At 38.3% G+C, this 25,388-nt stretch overlaps 1 protein-coding gene across 1 annotated transcript; it reads right to left on the bottom strand.

Moving 5' to 3' along the window:
* Window positions 1-1,653: 1,653 nt before the first annotated feature.
* LOC127438075 (tudor domain-containing protein 5-like) lies at window positions 1,654-19,787 on the bottom strand. Its single transcript, XM_051693356.1, has 16 exons — window positions 19,559-19,787; window positions 18,903-19,334; window positions 17,048-17,211; window positions 16,825-16,908; window positions 16,685-16,741; window positions 16,092-16,260; window positions 15,804-15,982; window positions 12,093-12,307; window positions 9,241-9,450; window positions 9,032-9,098; window positions 8,645-8,842; window positions 8,382-8,543; window positions 5,883-5,996; window positions 5,647-5,787; window positions 4,069-4,195; window positions 1,654-1,829 (listed from the first exon to the last, which is right to left on the bottom strand). Exons 1-16 carry the CDS (start codon window positions 19,785-19,787, stop codon window positions 1,654-1,656), a joined length of 2,724 nt encoding a protein of 907 aa, XP_051549316.1.
* Window positions 19,788-25,388: the final 5,601 nt, after the last annotated feature.

The raw sequence follows: 25,388 nt of genomic DNA, 5'->3' as shown, positions 1-25,388 counted from the left end.
AATAATGTGTATTATTAGCTAAAACTGATTGTGTTTGTTCATTATTGTAACTTACATGAAGATCAAACGAGATTTTAAGACAAATTTAGCCATAAATGCAGGTAATTCCAAAGGGTTCGCATATTTTTTCTTGCCACTCTATCTGCTCATTTCCAGAGAGCACTACAGGCGAACCTGAGGGTAGGAGAACAAAAGGTCTCTATGGTAACCAGTGGCATCCTGGCAGGGAACAGGTCTGTGTGGGTCAGTTAGCCAGACTAATATGATTTGCAATGCAGCAGTGCTTTAATTTGATCCTTATCAGAGCTCCCTTCCCTCATGCATTTGCATTTGTCTCGTGAGGAAGGTGCATCTCAAAATACTCTTAAAGTTCATCATGGCATTGCTGGACATGGTCCTATTTGCCGTCCCCCCATGTAACGTCTTCTTTTTGGCCAAAATATGGGACAGCTGGCAACCCTAGTCTGCAGCGTCTGTGTGATGTACACGAATGATACCACAAATCACGCGGCATGAGGGAGATGCTCTCTTACTTTTCTAAGCAAGACTCATGATTTTCGCCTGGCAACCCCTTAGCAATGCCACGGCGACCACTCGCAACACTCTAGCATCATGTCAGTAAGTAGTGCATGTGCAAAGCACCACTCTGAAAATGTAAATACCTGTTCTGTCCTCGTTTCAAAAGTCAGTTTCCTCTATTAAACTTCATCATCTCAGTGTCCAATGCTAATTTGCTTTCTGCAACATTCGGCTTTCTGTTCTCCATTTAAACTAGGTATTATTCCTCAGCTGGTCTTTTTTAAAACACCAGACGTCTTCAGGGCTTCGTAGCAGAAAGCTCATTAAGATGCCATTAACGCAGTAATTGGCCAAACAAGGTAGATTCAGTACCAGCAGAGCACTGCCAAGCTGTACTCTTTGCTTTATTTGTGTTTGCATGAACTATTGAGGCATGTTATGTATGCACTTGGTAACATGACATCCTGTTTGAGTAATTTAATATTTCTCCATGTTCAGTGGAGCAACGATCCTGATCTCCCACGGAGACTGTTGGGTCGAAGTAAACATACCAAAAGAGAAAACTGGGAGTGGGTGGAATAGTTTGAAGTTACACAGATTATTAAAACAAAGCAGAATAAACTACAACGGTGATTGGAAACCACTCAACTGTTTGCTTGGATGCACTAGCTGCATTTTGTACACTGTTGGGTTTTGCCCTCTTCACCTTTTATATCCGCTTAAGTTTAATTAAATCTGGTCTTTGTCTAAATCCAGTTTGTTTTCAGTCTTATTTATAAAACTCAGTTACAAAAAATATAATTTACAAAACGGTGAACAAGCAGCTTCATAAAACAAATAAAACACAAACAACTGGCCAGTTTGATAAGCGGGTGATCTGGTTCATAGTGTAAAACACACAAAACATCAGCACTGTACCTCCTGTACCTGCAATAAAACCAAGAACAATTCACTACAGGAGAGATATTTTGATAAAAAGAACAATTCACTTCTGTCTTTGTGTCCTCTACTGCTTTATTTAATTCTTGGAATCACTAACATTAACACTAACATGTTGCCAAAGATACAGCAAAAATATACTGAACATGAGGAAGTGCTCAAAGGTTAGAAACACACATACACACTTTTGGCTGATCAGGCTATTTGGTTGGAGAACCAGTTGAAAATGTTGGCCCCAGCAGACAGGCGAGCAGCTGGTCTCAGAGCTAACGGAGACTGGAATGGAGCATGTGAACCCAGTCTGTCTGAAGTGCGGAACAAACGCAACATGAAGTTAGAGAGTTGGGGCTGAACCGGATAAACAGGAACACCTGGAGAAATGATGAAAACTGGGTGATAAGTGAATCCGATCATATCGTCAAAAAGAAGAGCAAAATTTTGCTCCTAAACCTAACCCTAACTAAAAGATGAAGTGTGTAATTTCTGTACCACTTGCATCACTAAATGCAGTTGCAAAAATAATGACCTGCCTCGAACTCATGCAATTGGTTCAGCCAATGTTGCTATGTCAGGCTGGTTAGGATGCGCAAACAATCAGAGCAACACTTTTTGGGAAAATCAACCTTGAAATGGATTACATACAGATATGTCTGCAAATTAAACTGGGATAAGAGAAAGTATTTAACTTCAAAAAAATATATCCCAGATGTTGCAACATCATTAGTAAAATCTAATGTGTGTAACCTAAATAAAAATAATGAATAAAAGTAACGAAAAATCGCATTCTCTAATGTAACGCAAAAAAATCTCATCTTCTACTGTAAAATGAAAAATGTCACAATACTGTAATGCACAAAAATCTCATTACTGTTATAAAAAAAAAATCCCATCCAGAACTGTCACACGAAAAATCGGATTTTCTAATGTAAAGCAAAAAATGTCATCTACTATAACACGAAAAAATTTGCATTTTTATTTCTGTAATGCGAAAAGCTAATTCTCCTTACTATAACACGAAAAATTTGATTCTCTAATGTAATGCAAAAAAATCTCATCCTCTACTGTAACAAAGTCCCTCAATACTGTAATGCAAAAAAAAAAAAAATAATCTCATTACTGTAAATTTTAAAAATCACATTCCCATCCAGTACTGTAACATGAAAAATTGGATTCTCTAATGTAACGGAAAAATCTCATCCTCTACTGTAACATGAAAAATGTCATTCAATACTTTAATGCAAAAAAAATTCATTCTTGTAATATGAAAAAAAAAAGAAATTCTCATTACTGTAACTTATCACATTCTCAATACTGTAACGCAATAAAATCTCATTACTGTGACGTAAAAAATGGCATTCTTATTACTGTAATGCGAAAAGGTAATTCCTTACTGTGACAAAAAAAATCATTCTCATTACTGTAACATGAAAAAATTGCATTCCCTTTATTGTAGCGCAATTTTTTCCCCATTCTCGTAACTTGAATGCGAAAAACTAATTCTCATACTGTAACATTTCTCTAATGTAACAAAAAATGTCAATACTGTAATGCAAAAAAACCTCATTACTGTATAAAAAAAAAAAAAAGAAAAAAAAAGAAAAAAAAATCGCATTCCTATCCATCACTGTAATGCCTTTTTTTTTTCCGCATTTTCATTACTGTAATGCGAAAAGCTAATTCTCCTTACTATAACATGAAAAATTGCATTCTTTTTTCTTTTTTTTTTTTTTAATCCCTTTTTCTCCCAATTTGGAATGCCCAATTCCCACTACTTAGTAGGTCCTCGTGGTGGCGCGGTTACTCATCTCAATCCGGGTGGCAGAGGACAAGTCTCAGTTGCCTCCACTTCTGAGACAGTAAATCCGCGCATCTTATCACGTGGCTCGCTGTGCATGACACCGCAGATACTCACAGCATGTGGAGTCCCATACTGCCCTCCGCGATCCACACACAACTCACCACACGCCCCACTGAGAGCGAGAACCACTAATCGCGACCACGAGGAGGTTACCCCCATGTGACTCTACCCTCCTTTACAACCGGCCCAGTTTGGTTGCTTAGGAGACCAGGCTGGAGTCACTCAGCACACTCTGGATTTGAACTCGCGACTCCAGGGGTGGTAGTCAGCGAAAATCGCATTCTCTAATGTAACACAAAAAATCTCATCCTCTACTGTAAAACGAAAAATGTCACTCAATACTGTCATGCACAAAAATTCTCTCATTACTGTATTAAAAAAAAAAAAAAAAAAAATCACATTCTCATCCAGTTCTGTAATGCCAAAAAATCTCATCCTCTACTGTAACACCAAAAAATGTCATTCTCAATACTGTAATGCCAAAAAATTCCCACCCATTTCTGTAACATGAAAATAAATTGCAATCATTACTGTAATGAGAAAAGTGAATTCTCACAGTAACCCCCCCAAAAAAACAAAAACAAATCATTACTCTTAACGCAAAAAATTACATTCACATTACTGTAATGCAAAAAAATTTTTAACTGTTCTAATTTCTTGAAAGTTTTTATGAGATTTACACCAAAAGATTGAAATGATGGACAACTAGTTATTTACCATCCATTAGTTTCTCTATTTGTGATGTGCTTTACCTGTATGACTGCAGTTAAACTGCATCAGGACGGGATTGTGGATGATGTGGGGGCTGCTGCATCTGGATATGACTGGTTTTGGTTCACCTAGTAGCTCACACCTCTGAAGTTCACTTACTGCTGCTTGCTATGTGAAAAAAAGAAAAAAAAAAAAAAAAAAAAAAAATAGTAGTATTTTACGATTCCTGCCATGCTGCCAATTTAGTTTTTATAAATCCTGCGTATAAACAGGGTTGGGCTTTAACGGAATACATGTAACTGTGTTGCAAATCAGAATACAAAAATGAAGTAACTGTATTCGGCCCTTGTTACGATTTCAAGCACCTGTATTCAGAATACAGTTCCTTCATAACATTTTGTCTGAATACTTTTATAATACTTCTCTCATGTGTTCAAGATGTGAAAGCAAAACCAAAAGCGAGTTAAAATGATAGAATCCTGGGCTGCGATTTTCAGGATACTTAAAAAAAAAAAAAAAAAAAAATGGACAGTAGACACTAGGTTATGAAAATACAACGTCTTCATGTTTATTGATTCCAGTTTTGAGTATCTGGCAACTGCACCAGCACACCAGTGTCTTAATCAGTGCGCTGTTCACTGTGCACCAGTATCAATACAGCAGGCAAAGTTTTCACGAATATAACATTCGAGCGCATGATACATCGTTTCCTGCACAAATACATTTTTGCATCTGCAGATGCTGGTTCTGTGCTGAGCTTTCCAATGTAAAGACAGAAGGTTTTCGATAAGCATTTGTAAGTCATGTCCACATCAGAAACATGCAGAATGAAGATCTATAGAGAAATAGCAGTTATTAAATGACAATAATATGAATAGGTAAAATATGGGAGAAAGTACTGCAAAGACTAGGAGAGGTAAAAAGGACTTTGGTGATCCAAAACGACAACAGAAAAACCTTGTGTAAATTGCTACTGTAAATTTTGTGGCTTATAGACATATGGGCGGCTAGTTCAGTGTGACACGAATTGTAACATACAGCCATTTTAATATTTATATCTTTTTGTGTTCCAGAGAAGTCACTCAAACCATTTGGAATAAAATCAGGGCGAGTAAATGACCGAATTTTTATTATGTCCTAAACTCTCTCTTTAAGAGAGAAAATAGCATCTACTAGGTCATTTCAGGTTGAAAATTGTTGTAAATTAATGTTTTGGCTTGCATTGCATGTCTTTCTTGTAAAAACTTGCCTTTCCTCATCAAGCACTTTGTTGAATGATTAAGTAGCTGAACCTCTGTTGAGAGGCTAATTAGCATTCTCATCTAATCATCTCACAATTAAGATCAACTACCTCCCAAAGGGCTCAGCATGATAATGGGGTGCAATGGAAAACAATATGACAGGAGATAACATCTACAGATGAACACCACAACTATCATTATAAGCAAAACTATTATTATGAGCAAGGTGTGCTAAACATTTCTACCGTCGTATTTATTTGGCTTCGCACTATATTCCACTTTCAGTGTGGACAGAAAATGTACTTGACACTCAAAACTCGTCATGTCGTCCCTAGTTAGGATGAGATGTCAGTTATAATGAAGGCCAGACATTCTTACTTTCAATCCGTCTTCTGTCTGGATGTCAGTTTTAAGAGTCGTCTTATCTGTTTTGTTCTCTGCTGTCCATCCCTGGTCCCATTCACTGCAGAATGATGGGTCTTTACTCTGCAGAGCCTCAAATGGATTTACTTTCTCACTCTGAAAGAAGGTATGTGGTTTAAATAAATGAACCCAAAACATTATTGCATATTTATATACATATGTGAGACCCACTATATGTAAATATGACCCACTTTAGCTGCAGCGTTGACCTCAGGAACAGTAATAAACTCTAGCTCAGGAAGATCCAGGATTGGGTCCACATCTTTGGAGGGGCAGTTATTTTCTCCATTTTCAGAGCTGAAAAACTGAAAAGAAACAATCAGGGTCGAAAATTAAAACTCAACAAGCACCAAAGGTGAGTAAAATAACAGTTAGGGGCAGTTTCAGACTGAACTGAACAAAATGCAGGAGTCTCGAAACACATTTTTAAAAGTTGAAGTTCTTTTAACTTAAGGGGCCATTCAGACCAAAGGTGTTTTCGCTCTAAACAGTGCAACAAATATAACAGAATGCAGGTGTCTCAAAACACATTTTTAAAAGTTGACGTTTGTTCATTTAAGCAGCTGTTCCGAATAAAAACAACCTTACACTTAAAAGCTAGAGGCAGTGCAACCAATGTAAAAAAATGCAGGTGTCTCAAAACACATTTTTAAAAGTTGACGTTTGTTCATTTAAGCAGCTGTTCTGAATAGAAACAATCTTGCACTTAAAAGCTAGAGGCAGTGCAACGAATGTAAAAAAAATGCAGGTGTCTCGAAACACATTTTTAAAAGTTGAAGTTCTTTTAAACTTAAGGGGCCATTCAGACAGAAGGCGTTCTTGCTCTAAACAGCTAGACAGTGCAACAAACATAACAGAATGCAGGTGTCTTGAAATACATTTTAAAAGTTGACATTATTTTAATTTGAGCTGATGTTCCAAACTAAACTTTTTTGCACTAAAATCCCATTCTCAATACTGTAATGCAAAAAAACGTATTACTGCAACACGAAAAAGCCATTCAGACCGACGGTATTCTTGCGCTAAACAGCTAGACACAGCACAACGAATGTAACAACTCAGCCGTCTCAAGACGCATTTTTAAAAGTTCTTTGACATTGTTTTTATTTGAGCAGCTGTTCCAAATGAAAACAATCTTGCACTTAAAAGCTAGAGGCAGCGCAACGAATGTAAAAAAAAATGCTGAGTCTCGAAACAAATTTTTTTTAAAGTTTAAATTCTTTTTAACTTAAAGGGCCATTCAGACTGAAGGCATTCTTGCACTAAACAGCTAGACGCTGTGCAACAAATATAACACAATGCACACGTCTCGAAACGTGTTTTAATAGTTGATAGATTTTTTTAAGCGGCTGTTCCGAAAGAAAACATTCTTGGACTAAAATCACATTCTCTATTGTAACTTAAAATCTTATCCTCAATACTGTAATGCAAAAAAATCTCACTCGTTACTTTACACACGAAAAAGCCATCCAGACTGAAGGTTTTCTTGCACTAAACCGCTAGATGCAGTGCAACAAATGTAACAGAATGTGTCTCGAAACGGGTTTTAAAAGTTGACATTTTCTTATTGAAGTGACTGTTCTGAACAAAAACGTTCTTGCACTAAAATCACATTCTCTACTGAAACATGAAAAATATTATTCTCAATACTGTAATGCAAAAACTCTAACACGAGAAAGCCATTCAGACCGTAGGCGTTCTTGCGCTAAACAACTAGATGCAGCACAACAATTGTAACAAAATTCAGGCGTCTCAAGGCGCGTTATTACAAGTTTTAAGTTCTTTTAAACTTAAGGGGCCGTTCAGACCTGAAGCCATTCTTGCGCTAATAAGCTAAACGCAGCACAACAACAGAATGCAGGTGTCTCAAAACATGTTTTTAAAAGTTGACTTTTTTCATTTAAGCGGCTTTTCTGAATGAAAACGATCTTGCACTTCAAATCTAGATGCAGCGCAACAAATAAAAAAAAACACATTTTTAAGTTGAAGTTTTTTAACTTAAGGGGGCATGCAGACTGAAGGCGTTCTTGCTCTAAACAGCTAGACAGTGCAACAAATATAACAGAATGCAGGTGTCTCGACACATGGTTTAAAAATTTAGATTTTTTTTTTTATTTAAACAGCTGTTCCAAACGAAAACATTCATGATTATAGAAGTTGAAGTTCTTTTTAACTTGACATGGGCTCTAAAAAAATGCAGTGCTTCAGTGCGAGGTACTGAAAAAACACCAAGATGAGGCATACCAGTCAAAGACGGACGCAAAAGTACATTCGGTCTGAATGGCCCCCTTACTCATCAGTTGGCTAGTAACTTAACATAACATAATCAAGACTGCAGCATAATCAGATTGTGACAATGATAATCAACCTCGCTGATGTGAAATGAGCAACATACAAACCATCTATCAAATAAAATTTGCGCATGTTTTACCTCATTGGAAATTTTACTAAATAGAATGTCTCAAGCTTTTTTTTCCAGAATGTGAGAAAAAAAAAGATAAAATATCATGCAGTTTTCCATGAGTTTTTCTTTTACCAATAAATCTGGCAACAATACTGATAGACAATCCTATTATGATGGGTTTTTGGGGGGCACATCAGTTTTTCTAGTTTCAAAGGGGGGCATGACCAATAAAATTGAGAACCACTGCAAAAAAGCATTTTGAGACAGGGTTTTTGACTAAAGGTACCGTTTGAGAGGAGCTCAGAGAGGGACTTCCACAAGATTGGACCTCAGAGTTCTGTACATTTTTGGCATCTGGAGAAGGTGTGGAAGGTGAAACAGACTCATTTATGTCCTCAAACTGATCACCTCCAAGGTAAATGCTCACTGGATTGAACTCTCCTGATACCTGATACCCAAACCAGAAGAAACCAGCAACCACAGGAGATCAGAATAAGAAGAGAATAGGCATGCATGTATCGTAAGTGCAATTAAGATTTGTGTCCAGACCAATCCAAAAGCAGTAGTGCATGAAAGGGCGTGACCCTCTTCCTGTAGGGCGAGATGAATGTAAACATCCTCTTCTGTGTTTGTGTCACACAGGAAGAGCAACAGGAAGTTCTCTTGGTAGCTGTGAATGGCGGCCACCAGAGTGCGCTCACCGCACATCCTCTGGAAAGAGCTGATAGCACTCCGAGTCCAAATGCTCTGTAACAAAAGAAAGCAATTGCATCGGAATTTTGAATTCCATGTAAAAAAACAAAACAAAAAGAAAGTCATACTGATTTGTAGCAACATAAGTACATAAATGACAGAATTTTCCATTTTGGGTGAACTATCCCTTTAAGGAACAGAAAAATGTCATCAGTATGCTTAATAAAGGAGAACAGCTCTTACCGTGATGGGCCGAACTCCAGCTAACATTGACGGGACAGCCTGGGCCGGGAGGTCAGCGTAACAAGCTCTGAATGGAAGAACTTACGTTAATGTTATTCCATCTCTTTTCAGTCTGGTATTACAATCTATTCACATTACAATATAATCACAATCGGAGTCCAAATCTCAGACATTCATTTAAAGTGTGTGCACTTTAATGAAGAACTCACTTAAGAAATCGGAGGCTATTCTGTTCCACTTTGGTGACGTTTCCAAAGTCTACATAGTAGACATTTACCTCAGTGTCACTGAGGACCTCATGGATCACCACTCTGTAGAACCACATGTCTCTGGGGGCCACACAGCAAACCTGACCTGGCCGCACATAAGCATCAGGCAGCCGGTATCTCTCCATCACATCTGGGCATGAGTAACAGCTCCTGGAAAAAGAACAGAATCGGGTATGTTCGGATTGGGATATGTACATGTACACAGTGTGCTCGACTTGAGCTTCCATTTCCAGGGTGACTAATTAAATGTAAAAATTTGTCCAATTATTATTATTTGTCATATTATTCATTAATACACTGCCTGGGCAAAAAAAAAAGTTGCATACTTTAATATTTCGTTGGACCGCCTTGAGCTTTGATTACGGTGCGCATTAGTTGTGGCATATTTTCGACAACCTTATGCAACATCACAGCATTTATTTCCACCCAGTGTTGCATTAATTTTTGGCCAAGATCTTGTATTGATGACTCGAGAGCTGAACCACTCCGTAAAGTCTTCTCCAGCACATTCCAAAGACTTTCAGTGGAGTTCAGGTCAGGACTCTGTGGTGGCCAATTCATGTGTGAAAATGATTCCTCATGCTCCCTGAACCACTCTTTCACAATTAGACCCCGATGAATCTTGACATTGTTGTCCTAGAATACGCATGTGCCGTCAGCAGGGGCGGACTGGGAAGAGAAATCGGCCCGGGATTTTACATAGAAACTTATCGCGGTGCCGTTTTGTGGCCCGTTCTGCATAACGTGGCGGCCCAATTCAGCTTTTCGCGGCCAGCCCACAGGGAAAAGTCCCGGTTCTCCCGATGGCCAGTCCGCCCCTGGCTGTCAGGGAAGAAAAAATCCATTGATGGGATAACCTGGTCATTCATTACATTCAGGCAGTCAGCTGATTTCTTTTTATTGCTGCATAACATTGCGGAGCCTACACCTGACCAACTGAAGCATCCCCAGATCATCACACTGCCTCCAGAGGCTTGTACAGTGAGCACTATGCATGATGGGTGCATCACTTCATGCACTTTCATTCCTACCCTGATGCGCCCATTGCTTTGGAATAGGGTAAATCTGGACTCATCAGACCACATGACCTTTTTCCATTGCTCCACAGTCCAATCTTTATGCTCCCTAGCAAATTGAAGTTGTTTTTCCTGTAAGTTCTCATCACATTGTGCATGTGGAAATGCTCTTACTTTCACTATTAAACATAGCCGTGAGTTTTAATGTCGATTTATTACGATGTGACTTCACCAAACGTTTTAGTGATCTCCGATCAGGATCATTCCAGATTTTTTTCCAACCAAATTACTTCCAAGATGCTGACGGTTCATCAATATCCTTCCAGGTTTTAATAATGTGTTGGACAGTTCTTAACCCAATTCCAGTGATTTCAGCAATCTCCTTAGTTGTTTGCTTTGCTTGATGCAAGCCAATAATTTGCCTCTTCTGAAACACAGTAACATCTTTTCCATGACCACAGGATACGTCTTCCGACATGGTTGTTGACACACTGCATCAGTTAGGGTTAAAAGAATTGTTGCCAGCTGAAACATATTAATCACTGCAATAATGATCATTTAATTCCAAACGGCGACTTTACTTTTGGCCAGGAAGTGTAATATTGTATATATTATGTTTACAATCTTTTGATGAATAGAAATAAATATTTTTTCTTTGTCCTAAATTTGTAAGCATGTAATTTGGGTTCTGTTCACTCCATCTCTCTCCAGAAAGTCTTATTTTATTTCACTAGATGGCAGAAGAATTTTTCTTCTATCATAAAATGCTGATCTCAAATGTAGGTGGTCCTCAAACGCATTTTAGCCCTAACAGATGTGCTCGTCCATAGACTTTTAGTCTAATTTTCAGTTCAATCGAATATCTTGGCCTCTAAGTGGACTAAAAGTTCAGAGTGGACTAGAAAGCGGAGATCTTCCCATTTGCGATGTATAACATTTTATCACAAATAGTCAATAACATACATTTCAGATGATTTGTTTAACATGCTTTTCCTGCTAGACCGTATATTTTGTTCTAGACATCTTAGATATAGCATTGGATTATTCACATAAGCAAGCTCACAGACAAGTAAAAAAAATTTATTTTTTTATTTTTTAGAAAAAGTAAAAGCAGATATAGAGTTTTTAGCTATTTGGGGCTTACAGCAGCAGTGATCAATGCGTAAAAGAGACATTTGTATTTGATGTCTTGCAGAAATCATGTCACTTTGTGATTCTTTTGAAAATCTTTCGAACTGTGGTATTTGGGCAACAAAATACACAGTCACATTCCTGAGAATGAGAGCTTTAATTTGCTATACGATTTGTCTATTTAAGTGCTATTTGAAAGACCTTTATATTTATATTGAAATTTCTACCACATGACCTCTAAGTGCCTCAGAACTGAAGAGGTTTCTTAGATGATAACTGGGTGCTACTCACTGGATTAAACATGCAATGTAGTAATGTGATGTGACAATGTAGACATACTACTGTTTGAAATGTTAATTGGTGCATTTTGCGAATTGTTTCACATGTTTTTTCTTTTAACTTATATTTACATACAAATTTATTTTTAAGCTTAAAGATTACAGTGTCTTTTACATTCTATAAAACGTCCAGTAAAAATAACCCCATGTTATACTAATTCCGTTCAAATTGGGCTAAAGACATTCATCTAATGCATTTACAATGGCAAACAGCCCAGACAGATGCATGTTTGTTGTGGATCGGCCCCCCTTCTCATCAGTTGGCCAGTAACTTTTTTTAGGATTGAGATGATATGAAGTGAGATACCTCATTTCAATCATCATGTTCTCCAGGGCTCTGGCCTCCTTGTTTTGGCTGAAGCGGACGTAGAACTGACTGGGAGACTCTGTCTGCTCCACCAGCACTGGCACCAGCTCTCTCTCCTTCCTGCGAGTGGGAGGCTTCAGCTTCTGGCAGCGCACTGCGTCAGGAGGAATCACCGCGCCACCAGTCACCATCAACTCCGGGAAAATATCCAACATCTACGACAACCAGTCACATATTGTTTATTATTTAATGTAAATTAAGAATCCTACAGTCTAGAAAATCTAGGCTACATTTAGGTTGCATCAAAATTTGCATATAATACATACTATACAGTATGCATGTATTCATACTTGCGTTACCGTGGCGGTAACAAACATTAATCATAAGAGGGCGATAGAGTTAACTTCAAAAGGCTGTGCCATTAAACTGGATGTGTAATTATTCAGGTAAGTTGCTATAAATACACTGTTGAAGTCAGAAGTTTACATACACCTTAGCCAAATACATTTAAACTCAGTTTTAAAAAACTCCTGACATTTAATCGTAGAAAACATTCCCTGTCTTAGGTCAGTTAGGATCACTACTTTATTTTAAGAATGTGAAATGTCAGAATAATAGCAGGGAGAATTATTATTATTATTATTATTACTTTCATCACATTCCCAGTGGGTCAGAAGTTTACATACACTTAGTTAGTATTTGGTAGCATTGCCTTTAAATTGTTTTACTTGAGTCAAACATTTTGGGTAGCCTTCCACAAGCTTCTCACAATAAGTTTCTGGAATTTTGGCCCATTCCTCCAGACAGAACTGGTGTAACTGAGCCAGGATTTAGGCCTCCTTGCTCGCACACGCTTTTTCAGTTCTGCCCAAAAATGTTCTATCAGATTGAGGTCAGGGCTTTGTGATGGCCACTCCAATACCTTGACTTTGTTGTCCTTAAGCCATTTTGCCACAACTTTGGAGGTATGCTTGGGGTCACTGTCCATTTGGAAGACCCATTTGCGACCGAGCTTTAACTTCCTGGCTGATGTCTTGAGATGTTGCTTCAATATATCCACATAATTTTCCTTCCTCATGATGCCATCTATTTTGTGAATTGCACCAGTCCCTCCTGCACCCGCAACATGATACTGCCACCCACATGCTTCATGGTTGGGATGTGTTCTTCGGCTTGCAAACCTTACCCTTTTTCCTCCAAACATAACGATGGTAATTATGGCCAAACAGTTCAATTTTGTTTCATTAGACCAGAGGACATTTCTCCAAAAAGTAAAATCTTTGTCCCTATGTGCACTTGGCTTTTTTATGGCAGTTTTTGGAGCAGTGGATTCTTCCTTGCTGAGCAGACTTTCAGGTTATGTCGATATAGGACTTGTTTTACTGTGGATATAGATACTTGTCTACCTGTTTCCTCCAGCATCTTCACAAGGTCCTTTGCTGTTGTTCTGGGATTGATCTGCACTTTTCGCACCAAACTACGTTAATCTCTAGGAGACAGAATGCATGTCCTTCCTGAGCGGTATGATGGCTGCATGGTCCCATGGTGTTTATACTTGCGTACAATTGTTTGTACAGATGAACTTGGTACCTTCAGGCGGTTGGAAATTGCTCCCAAGGATGAACCAGACTTATGGAGGTCCACAATTTTTTTTCTGAGGTCTTGGCTGATTTCTTTTGATTTTCCCATGATGTCAAGCAAAGAGGCACTGAGTTTTATTTTAAGGTAGGCCTTAAAATACATCCACAGGTACACCTCCAATTCAGTACACCTCCTATCAGGAGCTAATTGTCTAAAGGCTTGATGGAATTTTCTGGAATTTTCCAAGCTGCTTAAAGGCACAGTGAACTTAGTGTATGTAAACTTCTGACCCACTGGAATTGTGATATAGTCAATTAAAAGTGAAACAATCTGTCTGCAAACAATTGTTGGAAAATTACTTGTGTCATGCACCAAGTAGATGTCCTAAATGACTTGCCAAAACTATAGTTTGCTAATATTAAATCTATGGAGTGGTTAAACAATGAGTTTTAATGACTACAGCCTAAGTGTATGTAAACTTTTGACTTCAACTGTATTGACTTGCTCAGCAATATTCTCTTCGAACTGTTACTACACCATGACAATAGTTGAACTGAAAGAGAAAACACCATAGAATGGACAGTTCACACTAATGTCCGCTATAGCGCCCCTTGTGGCAACATTGAGAATGCAACATATTTATGTTGTTTTAGGAATTGTAGTCTGACATTCTGAAACGCAACTACTAAAAAAATCGAGCTTGCGTAGCTAAAAGTGTTCACATTGATGTACTTTATACCAAAATAATTAATGATAAACTGCTTTTAAGAGTAAAAGTGTATTTTGAATTAGGTTTGGTAACCGAGAACCAGTTCTCATTCAGAACCAGTTCCATTCTTTACAATATACCGGAATCGGATGATCTTCGTGACTTTCAGTTCCATTAACGGTTCTCCTGTGTGAATTTTCCGCCGATGCGGCTGGAACACCATACTGAAATACTCTGACAGTGTTTCCAGCAGAGCATTTCTGCAGCAGCACTGCCCTCTACTGGGTCAAAAGAGTAAAAAACACAAACAAATTACTCTTATGAGCCGACTCTGTTGAATCTACAGTGCGAAACAGATAGCGTTTCAGGTATGGTCTGATTCCCTAAAGAACGATTTAGATGAGCCGGTTCTTTTGAATCTACAGCGCAAAACATACAGTGCTTCCAGTCTAGCATTATTCTTAACACTGATGTGCAAGTTATGATTGTTTGTTTCTTTCATTTTTTACGCCATACCAGCTTCTATGGCTATATTCATGGCGGGAACCAGGTTTAGTTATTTAAAATAGTTAAATAAGTTAAATGAGGTGTTTAAGATTAATTTTTCCAAAAACCTTAACTAAATTTGGATTCACTTGATTAAAAACCTTTTCAAAAGAATCAACTGAATAATACAGGTTCCTCAGATGTGTAGAGGTATGACAGTCCAGTAAAATATGTTTAATGGATAGTGGGTTCTGACAAGATGAGCACTTTGGTGAATTTTCCCGATAGTAAAAATTGGTGTGAGAGTGTGCAAGTTATGCTCAAAATTAAATAAGAACTGTTGAAATCTTACAAGCTTGAAGTACAACATTAGACAACAGAACAGTCTAAACTGTCTCTGGAACTGTTACTGTTATGTCATGTGACTTTAGACCTGTGAGACTTTAATCAAGCAGTGCAGCTGGTTGTTCATATGACATTGTTTAAAGATACATGAGTTTTGTACTGCAAGGAATTTTATATAAAAAAAATAAAAAAAAGTAATCACATTTCTTGTTCGTTTAGATACAGTCCAGATATAGCCTAGTTAGGTTAAATTATTGGATTGGATATATGTCTCTAAAAAGTTAGCAAACACACCTTTTACAAGAATTGTATTACATTTATATCCGATTTGTTATATCTGCTTTGTAGAAGTTTTAAAGGATCTCATCATTTGGCAACAGACTGCAGAGGATGGCAAATCCAATAAGAATTGCATTTCTCACTTTCAAATAATTCTTCCTCAAAAGAACTACTGAAATCCTTACTGGAACCGTTAAGGAACCGGAATCGTTAAGTGAATCGGAACCGGAATAGTTAAATTCCTAACGATTCCCATCCCTAATTTTAAATTAGTGGGGAAAGATAACAGATTATCACAAATGATTCTTAACCTGATGAATGGTTTTATTGGTGACTTTGCTCTCAGTATCAGACTCTTGGGAGTCTGTTGTTTGCTCCGCCTCATCGTGCATCCAGGCAGACTCGGTACAGCTGAAGTAATAGTCTTTCCTGGAGGGATTCGGTGATTCAGCTGCCGGACTGGAAGTGGTGCCGTGACCTGGAGCTAATTCTTGCAACAGAAATACATCACAATCAAAGTCACATTAAAAAAAGGGTAATTTGGTCTTATCAATACGATGTGTAAGGAAGGAAAGGGGAGCAGGTAATTAAGGTACTACCAGGTTCAGTTGGTGGTGTGTCGTTCGGTTTGTACTCAACAATGATCCAGTGGTTTTCACCATCTTCAGTGCCAGGTTGGATGGAGAACGTGTCACTCAAAGCTCCAACCATCTCTGTCACACTCAGAAAGCCACATTGGGTCAACGGCAACTCCTCGCCATACATTCTCTAACCATAATAAACATAAAACAAGCTGTAAATATGTGGTAAGAAAGAAAAACAGACCACCAGATTTATTTATTTTTAATAACAAAGTATGGACGAATCTCACGAAGAACATGTCCTAGTCATATTTCACCCAAAAAGTAAAACATTTAAAAATAGTATGTTTTGCATCCAGAAACTGAAGGATCATGAAAAGGACCATTCATCCAGGAACAGCTGTGGTCACCCTTTGTTTTTATTGTATGGACAAATGGAGTTTAGACATTCTGCTACAGAACCTCTTTTGAGAAAGTCAGGAAAAATGTGCTAAATTGTTATGAAAATGTTACAGTGCAGGCTTCTTATTACCAATTTGTTAGTTTTTCTTTTGAAATTGACCCAGACATGTTCTTGACAGGCTTTGTGAGATTCCCCTGTAAATTCAAACCTTGTATTCTTTGGGGAAATTGTGAATGGAGATTCCATTGCTATTTTCAGCTACAACCTGAAATAAGATGCATATCTCAAACATATACCAAGGAGAAAAGATGCATGAGAGAAGCGAGACTTTCAGCTGTTATGACTGACCTTCCGGAGCTTATCTTTCAGCTCGCAACTGACAATGCCAGCAGTGCCCTTCTCAAGAATCTGCTGTCTGAGCTCCTCCTCAAGCTTTAAGAAGATTTACCCAGAGAATATTGTTTTTAAAAAAATGCAATACAACTTACTGTATAAAAGAGACTGTGAAGAGGTATCTCAGTGTCTATAATTAGTTGAAAAAGCACTAATGTTTTATGATGGATATCCAAACCTTTAAAACAGTTTTTTCAAATGATGGATCTCCCTTTTTGGGATCTGGCGATGGAAAGGCAGAGAAGATCTGTGAATCTTGATGGTCTTTCTCACGTTCTGGTGGTGTAGATGCTTTAGGACTGAATGCCACTGGCTTCTCCTTTGCCACAAAAGGAGATGCCACTGTAAAACAAAATGAACATGATCTCCTGAAGTACCTCCATGGAACAGATGATGGAAACAAGAACTTAAGAAATTGCAAATAGGCCGAGTTGTGGGCACTGACCAAAATCTTATATCACAGTACGTGTAATTATATCACAGTAATGGTATACTGTATATCATAATACAGCTATGTTTTCATAGGAATATAATAAAAAATGGTTTATATATTACAAAACCATGTGTGGATGAACGTAACAAAATGAATGCATTTTCAAACAAAAACGTACTAGTGTGGACGTGGTTCGAGTCTACACATAAAAACTAATCATATAAAGGAATTCCGCTTGTTTAGCTTCTAAATCCTCATTGGATAAGCACCATTTAAAGCCATTGTAGAATAGCCGATATACGCAAGACACATATACGTCCACACTAATACTGTATGTTAACGTTTAATAAGCTCAATTTTCAGTCTTCAAACATCACCGTTTTTTTCAATATATGCGGTAATGGAGAACGTTTTCGAAAAGCTCCATTTTCATTGGAGGAAAACACAGTTCTTGTGCTGATGAGAGACGTAAACTAATCGAAATGAATGCGTTTTCAAGCGAAAGCGTATTAGTGTGGATGTGGCTTGAGGCTACACATAAAAACTAATAATATAAAAGGATTCCGCTAGTTTCGCTTCTAAATTTGTATTGGATAAGCACCATTCGAAGCCACTGTAAAACAGACAATAGATACAGATCACGTCCACACTAATACGGTTGCATTTAAAAAGCTCAATTTTCAGTTTCCTAACATCACAGTTTTTTCAAAGTTTGCTGTATATGAGCGTTTTCGAAACTCTCAGTTTTCGTTGGAGTAAAAAACTGTTTTGGTGTGCGTATTGGTAACGTATTGGAAAGTGGCCGTCTGTTTGTTTGTTTTTTTAAAGTATGCAATTTAATACAGCTTCAAAAAACACATTTGAGGTATGAATGCGTGTAATTTATGTTGTAGAACAAAACGTCCACATATCATCAAGTAATGTTTACCACAGACCTTATTTTACTCATAAGTTGAAAACCCCTATTATAAAAACCCATAGGAAAATCCCTTAGGAACCCATGGCGAATTCTCTTCTGGGTTTTTGGACAGCAACCTGAACAGCTCTATACGCAAGCCACGTCCACACCAATAAGTTTGTTTAAAAAGTTCCATTTTCAGTCTCATAACATCACCGTTTGTTCAAAGTATGCAGTAATGGAGAGCATTTTCTAAACGCTCCATTTTCACTGGAGGAAAACACAGTTCTACTGTGGATGAGAGGTGTAAATGAATCGAAATGAATGCGTTTTCAAACGAAAGCGTATAAGTGTGGATGTGGCTTCAGGCTACACATAAAAACTAATAATATAAAAGGATTCCGCTAGTTTCGCTTCTAAATTTGTATTGGATAAGCACCATTCGAAGCCACTGTACGCAGATCACGTCCGCACTAATACGTTTTCATTTGAAATTCGCTACGTTTCTGCCTCTCATCCACACTAGAACAACATTTTCCTCCACTGAAAACAGAGCTCGGATTTTCGAAAATGTTCTCCATTATGGCATACTGGAGTTTTCAAATCTATATGCAAAATATGAAATCATAAAAAAACTGTTTTGGAGCATATCAATCTCTCAATCTACATAGATTCCCTTATAATAAATATATTAATACATACACTGCTTGGAAGGATTTGACATCAGATTATATTTCTGATCCTGTGGGGAGACAGGACTTCTCAGAAGCAACTGAGATCCAGTGTGACTTTGCTGCATGACTATGAAGTCTGTAGCAGCCGCCAGCATTTCAGAAATGGAGTAGAAGCCGTGCTGCATTATCTGGAACGGCTTTCCAAACTGTGCTATATACCTGGGCTCCAGCTCTGATAGTCTGACTGGGCCATGGGATAGTAATTGTTTTAGTTGGCTGCGTAGCTGTGCAGGCAGGGTGGGTTTAACCTGGCCACGGCGAGGAAGAATAACTGGCTGGTGGGGCGCGTAATGGACTTGGAAATTTCCTGGTTTTCTCTTCCCTTCGTAGGGTTTGGGTTTGGGATCACGTTGTTTTGACACCAGCTCTTCAATACCTTTGGTGCTTTCATCTCCAATGGCTTCAAAGAGAAAGATACAGGCTTATTCCAAAAGAGTAGTTAGTAAGAACCAATACTGACAATAAACAAAGGGAAATGATCAGTATGACCTACAATACAGCCACTTGGCTGCTTCAAGCAGTGTGAACGCCCCTTAAGAGAAGTCTTAGATATACTTTCTATTCTTTAGTGCATAAACATAATTATTTACCATCAAACCAAAATGGCTAATATACTGAGAATACCTTTCAAAATGATGCTGCCATCCAGGCGGAATTCCAAGCGCACAACATCGGGCATTTCCTTAACCATTTCCAGGATATTATGGAAACCCAGTAACCTGAGGGGCATGGGATAGCCCAGCATGGTCTGGTAGTCTCTTTTGAGCTGTTCGGGGGTCAAGCCATGCTTGGCAGATATCAGCAGAGAGCGGACATCCTTCTTCAGACCCTTGAGAAGCTGATCCTGGGCCATTCCTACAGCTAAAAAGATGAGGAACGTTATAAGGAATGGTTGGATGGTCTTACCTAGTCAAGCTGGAAAACCAGCTTAATTCAGACCAGACAACCAGCTTTGGCCAGTTTTAGCTGTTGTTTTATTTTTCAATCAGGGTAGAACTGAATATTATAACGTAACTTTTATAGACATTTCAGTTTAATGCAAGTACATTTTAGTTGTGTATCAAGGGACAATTGGTGCAAACAAGAAAAAAATGGAAAACAATAAATAGTTCGAAAATATCAGCTAAACGATGTTCATTTTAATTTAATGACAGTACTGCTTGAATGCAAAACATGCGCATACATGTGGCAATCACTATAACACTAAATGGTAGACTTTTAAACGCATACATCTACATATATATATAGATATCTGCCTTATATGTGTTTTATGAACGATTAATTACCTTTACTAAAAGAAGACGTTCAATTTTTGTTGGAAACTAAATGTATTTATCTCTCCATGCAGGTCACGCGGCAAACGACGTTGCTCAATCTCCCTAGTATATCATCCATGTGAGTCGAGTCTTTTGAATCCGTTTACCAAAAAGATTTGTTCAGTCACCCTTTCTTTACATTACACCTTTACATATTTTTGACGTCTTGTATGTGTTATGAATGAGACACTGAATTGATGACGGACCGAAAAAATTGAAGTAAACGAGAACGATTCGTTCACTTAAATGATTCGTTCAAAACACCGAGTCGTTGATGATACACAGGTGCACTAGCACGCTGTAGCGATGCGATTGTCGAATTATCACCCAGTATCAACTTTTAAAAGAATGAATGCAGAAATGTGCGTTTAACCATATTCTACGCGACTTTAATGCGCTTCAGATCGTCTTTTAGACGTAAATTGTTTGCATTTCATTACCGGTTATTTGGAAAGATACAGACTTGAAGTGGAATGTGCCTCATCAGCCCTTCCACCATGCAAACACTCCTGCTGCTGAGCATGCACATTCTGAGAGTTCACATGGCTTGATACTGATTTTCTTGTAATATCATAAATGACCAGGGGCCTAGAAGTAACCCCCCCAATAATAAAAACAAGCAAGTACAACCTCCCAATATTTATACCATGATCAATGGAAACATGTAAATTCTTCACACTGTGATCTCAGGGATTTGGACCATGGGCTGGTTTGATTATTTCTTGACCTTAACAATGAGTGGAAGTGATGCCCCCTTTTGGAATTGGTGCAACCCCCTTTTGGAGTAACCACGCCCCCTCTGGAGTAACCCCGCCCCAATTTGGAGGTCTCTGGCCTGCAGCTATACCTACCTGGCTACTTCCACAGATGGAGTTGCGTTGACTGCTCCCTACTGCCACATATTCACTAAAACATCAAGGTGGTACATCAAGTTCGATGGTAGGAGAATTACATATTATGGAACTTATGTACGGTCAGGTGGTATGATTAATTGCCTAAAATATTTTAACACGTTATTTTTCGTATAATTAATGAGGGTAGGGTTACTCCAAAAAGGGCAAAGTTATTCCAAAAGGGGGCGTCACTTTGACTCACGGTTAAGGAAAGGGTTAGTTTAGGGGCTCCCTATATCTTTAATGGCGATTTGGAGCTCACACCCCTTTTTGGAGCTATGGCAGCAGTTACAGAAATACTCAAACCAGCCCGTCTGGCACCAACAATCATCCATGCGATTATCTAATCAGCCAATCGTGTGGCAGCAGTGCAGTGCATAAATTCTGCAGATACGGGTCAGGAGCTTCAGTTAATGTTCACATCAACCATCCGAATGGGGAAAAAATTTGATCTCAGTGATTTGGACCGTGCCATGATTGTTGGTGCCAGATGGGCTGGTTTGAGTATTTCTGTAACTGCTGATCTCCTGGGACTTTCACACACAATAGTCTCTAGAATTTACTCCAAATGGTGCCAAAAACAAAAAACATCCAGTGAGCGGTTAAGGCTCTGGATTACTGATCAGAAGGTTGGGGGTTCAAGCCCCAGCACTGCCAAGATGCCACTGTTGGGCCCTTGAGCAAGGCCCTTGACCCTATCTGCTCATGGCTGACCCTGCACTCTGACCCCAGCTTAGCTGGGATATGTGAAAAAAAGAATTTCACTGTATATGTGCAAAATGTATAATGTGTGATAAATAAATAAAATTATAATTAATTATTATTAGACAGGTGGTTTTAATGTTGTGGCTGATCGGTGTATATAAAAAACAAATAATATGTCAAAAACGTATACTAACCCGATAACTTGAAAGGCCTAGGATAGTGCATTTTTGTCACTTTTTGTGACAAAAGATATTGTCACATTAATACACATTTTAATGTTGAGAGGCCAACAGAAATTCCAAATGTGTTCTCACATTAACACACTCCTGTGTATAGGAATATTTGTCTCCAAATCCTTACACACATACAGGTATCACTTATGTCTTCTGTGGAAACAATGGCAAATCAAGGTGTATTTAACATGTTACTGGTGATGATGATATTCTATCAACCCCAGTTAAAACAGTGATTCTTATGGTAGCTAGTCTTCCTCTATCATTCCAAGATTTGCCAATTAGAACAGCATCTGTACACTACAAAATAAGAATGTGTCATTAGAACAATGAATATCAACATTTTATACATTCAGTTTTGATTATAACAACTATATATTTTGCACACAAATGCCTTACATGAATTGATATCTGATTGTATATTATCTGAAAGGCGTATCACTGCAGAAAACAATTGTCATGTCTCCAGATTACACATGAAAACATCATTACAACCAAAGATAGACCTACATTCACAAAGTAAAATTGCCATAAGGTGTTAAGACTTGTTTTCAGAGGATGTACAGGTGCATCTCAATAAATTAGAATGTCGTGGAAAAGTTCATTTATTTCAGTAATTCAACTCAAATTGTGAAACTCGTGTATTAAATAAATTCAGTGCACACAGACTGAAGTAGTTTAAGTCTTTGGTTCTTTTAATTGTGATGATTTTGGCTCACATTTAACAAAAACCCACCAATTCACTATCTCAAAAAATTAGAATACATCATAAGACCAATAAAAAAAAAAAAAATTTAGTGAATTGTTGGCCTTCTGGAAAGTATGTTCATTTACTGTATATGTACTCAATACTTGGTAGGGGCTCCTATTGCTTTAATTACTGCCTCAATTCAGCGTGGCATGGAGGTGATCAGTTTGTGGCACTGCTGAGGTGGTATGGAAGCCCAGGTTTCTTTGACAGTGGCCTTCAGCTCATCTGCATTTTTTGGTCTCTTGTTTCTCATTTTCCTCTTGACAATACCCCATAGATTCTCTATGGGGTTCAGGTCTGGTGAGTTTGCTTGCCAGTCAAGCACACCAACACCATGGTCATTTAACCAACTTTTGGTGCTTTTGGCAGTGTGGGCAGGTGCCAAATCTTGCTGGAAAATGAAATCAGCATCTTTAAAAAGCTGGTCAGCAGAAGGAAGCATGAAGTGCTCCAAAATGTCTTGGTAAACGGGTGCAGTGACTTTGGTTTTCAAAAAACAAAAATGGACCAACACCAGCAGATGACATTGCACCCCAAATCATCACAGACTGTGGAAACTTAACACTGGACTTCAAGCAACTTGGGCTATGAGCTTCTCCACCCTTCCTCCAGACTCTAGGACCTTGGTTTCCAAATGAAATACAAAACTTGCTCTCATTTGAAAAGAGGACTTTGGACCACTGGGCAACAGTCCAGTTCTTCTTCTCCTTAGCCCAGGTAAGGCGCCTCTGACGTTGTCTGTGGTTCAGGAGTGGCTTAACAAGAGGAATACGACAACTGTAGCCAAATACCTTGACACGTCTGTGTGTGGTGGCTCTTGATGCCTTGACCCCAGCCTCAGTCCATTCCTTGTGAAGTTCACCCAAATTCTTGAATCGATTTTGCTTGACAATCATAAGGCTGCGGTTCTCTTGGTTGGTTGTGCATCTTTTTCTTCCACACTTTTTCCTTCCACTCAACTTTCTGTTAACATGCTTGGATACAGCATTCTGTGAACAGCCAGCTTCTTTGGCAATGAATGTTTGTGGCTTACCCTCCTTGTGAAGGGTGTCAGTGATTGTCTTCTGGACAACTGTCAGATCAGCAATCTTCCCCATGATTGTGTAGCCTAGTGAACCAAACTGAGAGGCCATTTTGAAGGCTCAGGAAACCTTTGCAGGTGTTTTGAGTTGATTAGCTGATTGGCATGTCACCATATTCTAATTTTTTGAGATAGTGAATTGGTGGGTTTTTGTTAAATGTGAGCCAAAATCATCACAATTAAAAGAACCAAAGACTTAAACTACTTAGTCTGTGTGCACTGAATTTATTTAATACACGAGTTTCACAATTTGAGTTGAATTACTGAAATAAATGAACTTTTCCACGACATTCTAATTTATTGAGATGCACCTGTATATTGAAAGGGTGTATTTTACTTTGCTTGGTGTTTATGGATTCCTAGGATCATGAGGATTTCAATGATACCAATTTTTCCTATATTGGCCATACTGCCTCTCTGCCATGTTGAGTTTTATTAAAAAGATATATACCTTTTGAATGCATTGTCGGATTTAAAAGAAAATTGGTATGCATCATCGACATCATGTCCCGAGGATACCTGAGCTGTTTGGAGACAGCGCCACTTATAGTTCAAAAGATAACCCATACTTATATGTTGACTATAAACTCGACATGTCTCTTTGCCCTGGCTGAGGTGTGTCAACTGAGTGGCACAGAATGTAAAGTTCTGGACTATCGTTCCAAAGGTTGTGGGTTTGATCCCCACATTGACCAGTATTACAGCTGAACTTCTTTTGTACTGGAGGTATTTATATTGTGCTTACTGAATAGTTGCACGGCTTGTCCCTGATTATTTCTGCTTGCAGGTATTCTTATCGTTCTACTTCCTTTTTTCACCCCAGTGGGAATTTTTGTGGGTAGCACTATAAAAAGTACAAAGGAAAATGATCATATTTGGCACACTGATATTGGTTTTTATGAATAGCCCACAGACCAGGTTTGGGGTCTTCTAATTACTCTCCTCGTGGTGATTTTAATGCACCCATTAGAACTCCTCTTATTACAGTGGTTGCCATGTTGGATTGTGGCATTTATAGATGTTTTAAAAAAATGTCTCAGATGATCTTCTGTCCAAGCCACACAGAAATGACTGAAAGGAATTTTGATTTTCAAATTTGTTGAAAGTTACACAAATACAAATTTGATTGAAATGACTGCTGTGCTTGGTTGTGCTGAATCTTAGTTTGGTGTGTCCCTTTTGGTGGCTGTCAGCCATGTGGGATAGTGGATAGTGTACAGAAATGTGAAGCAGAAAGGTACCAGTTCAATCCTGTCGTGGAACAACTTGCAAAGTGGTGTTGGTTTGCTTGCGAGTCATATTCTGTCCATGTGTGCTTGGTTTCATGCAATGCTTGCCATTTTGGTGTTTGGCCCCACTTATTGCTGTGTGTAGCTATATTTAATACTATTTCCATCACTAAAATTGTGAATTTAATTATTCATATAAGACATACTGTACTGTATGAAGGGGACATAAAAAATGTACTGCATTGT

The sequence above is a fragment of the Myxocyprinus asiaticus genome, chromosome 49 (assembly GCF_019703515.2).
Source record: "Myxocyprinus asiaticus isolate MX2 ecotype Aquarium Trade chromosome 49, UBuf_Myxa_2, whole genome shotgun sequence".
NCBI lineage: Eukaryota > Metazoa > Chordata > Actinopteri > Cypriniformes > Catostomidae > Myxocyprinus > Myxocyprinus asiaticus.
This window is presented reverse-complemented; position numbering and strand designations above follow the sequence as displayed.

Bases quoted from the DNA above. Each gene is read 5' to 3' on its own strand.
- LOC127438075 (XM_051693356.1), bottom strand. From the start codon at position 19,787: ATGGCCCAGGATCAGCTTCTCAAGGGTCTGAAGAAGGATGTCCGCTCT. The intron at 16,742-16,824 runs GTCAGTCATAAC...ATCTTATTTCAG, and splicing joins TGAAAGATAAGCTCCGGAAG to GTTGTAGCTGAAAATAGCAA. The intron at 9,451-12,092 runs GTATCTCACTTC...TTCTTTTTCCAG, and splicing joins AACATGATGATTGAAATGAG to GAGCTGTTACTCATGCCCAG.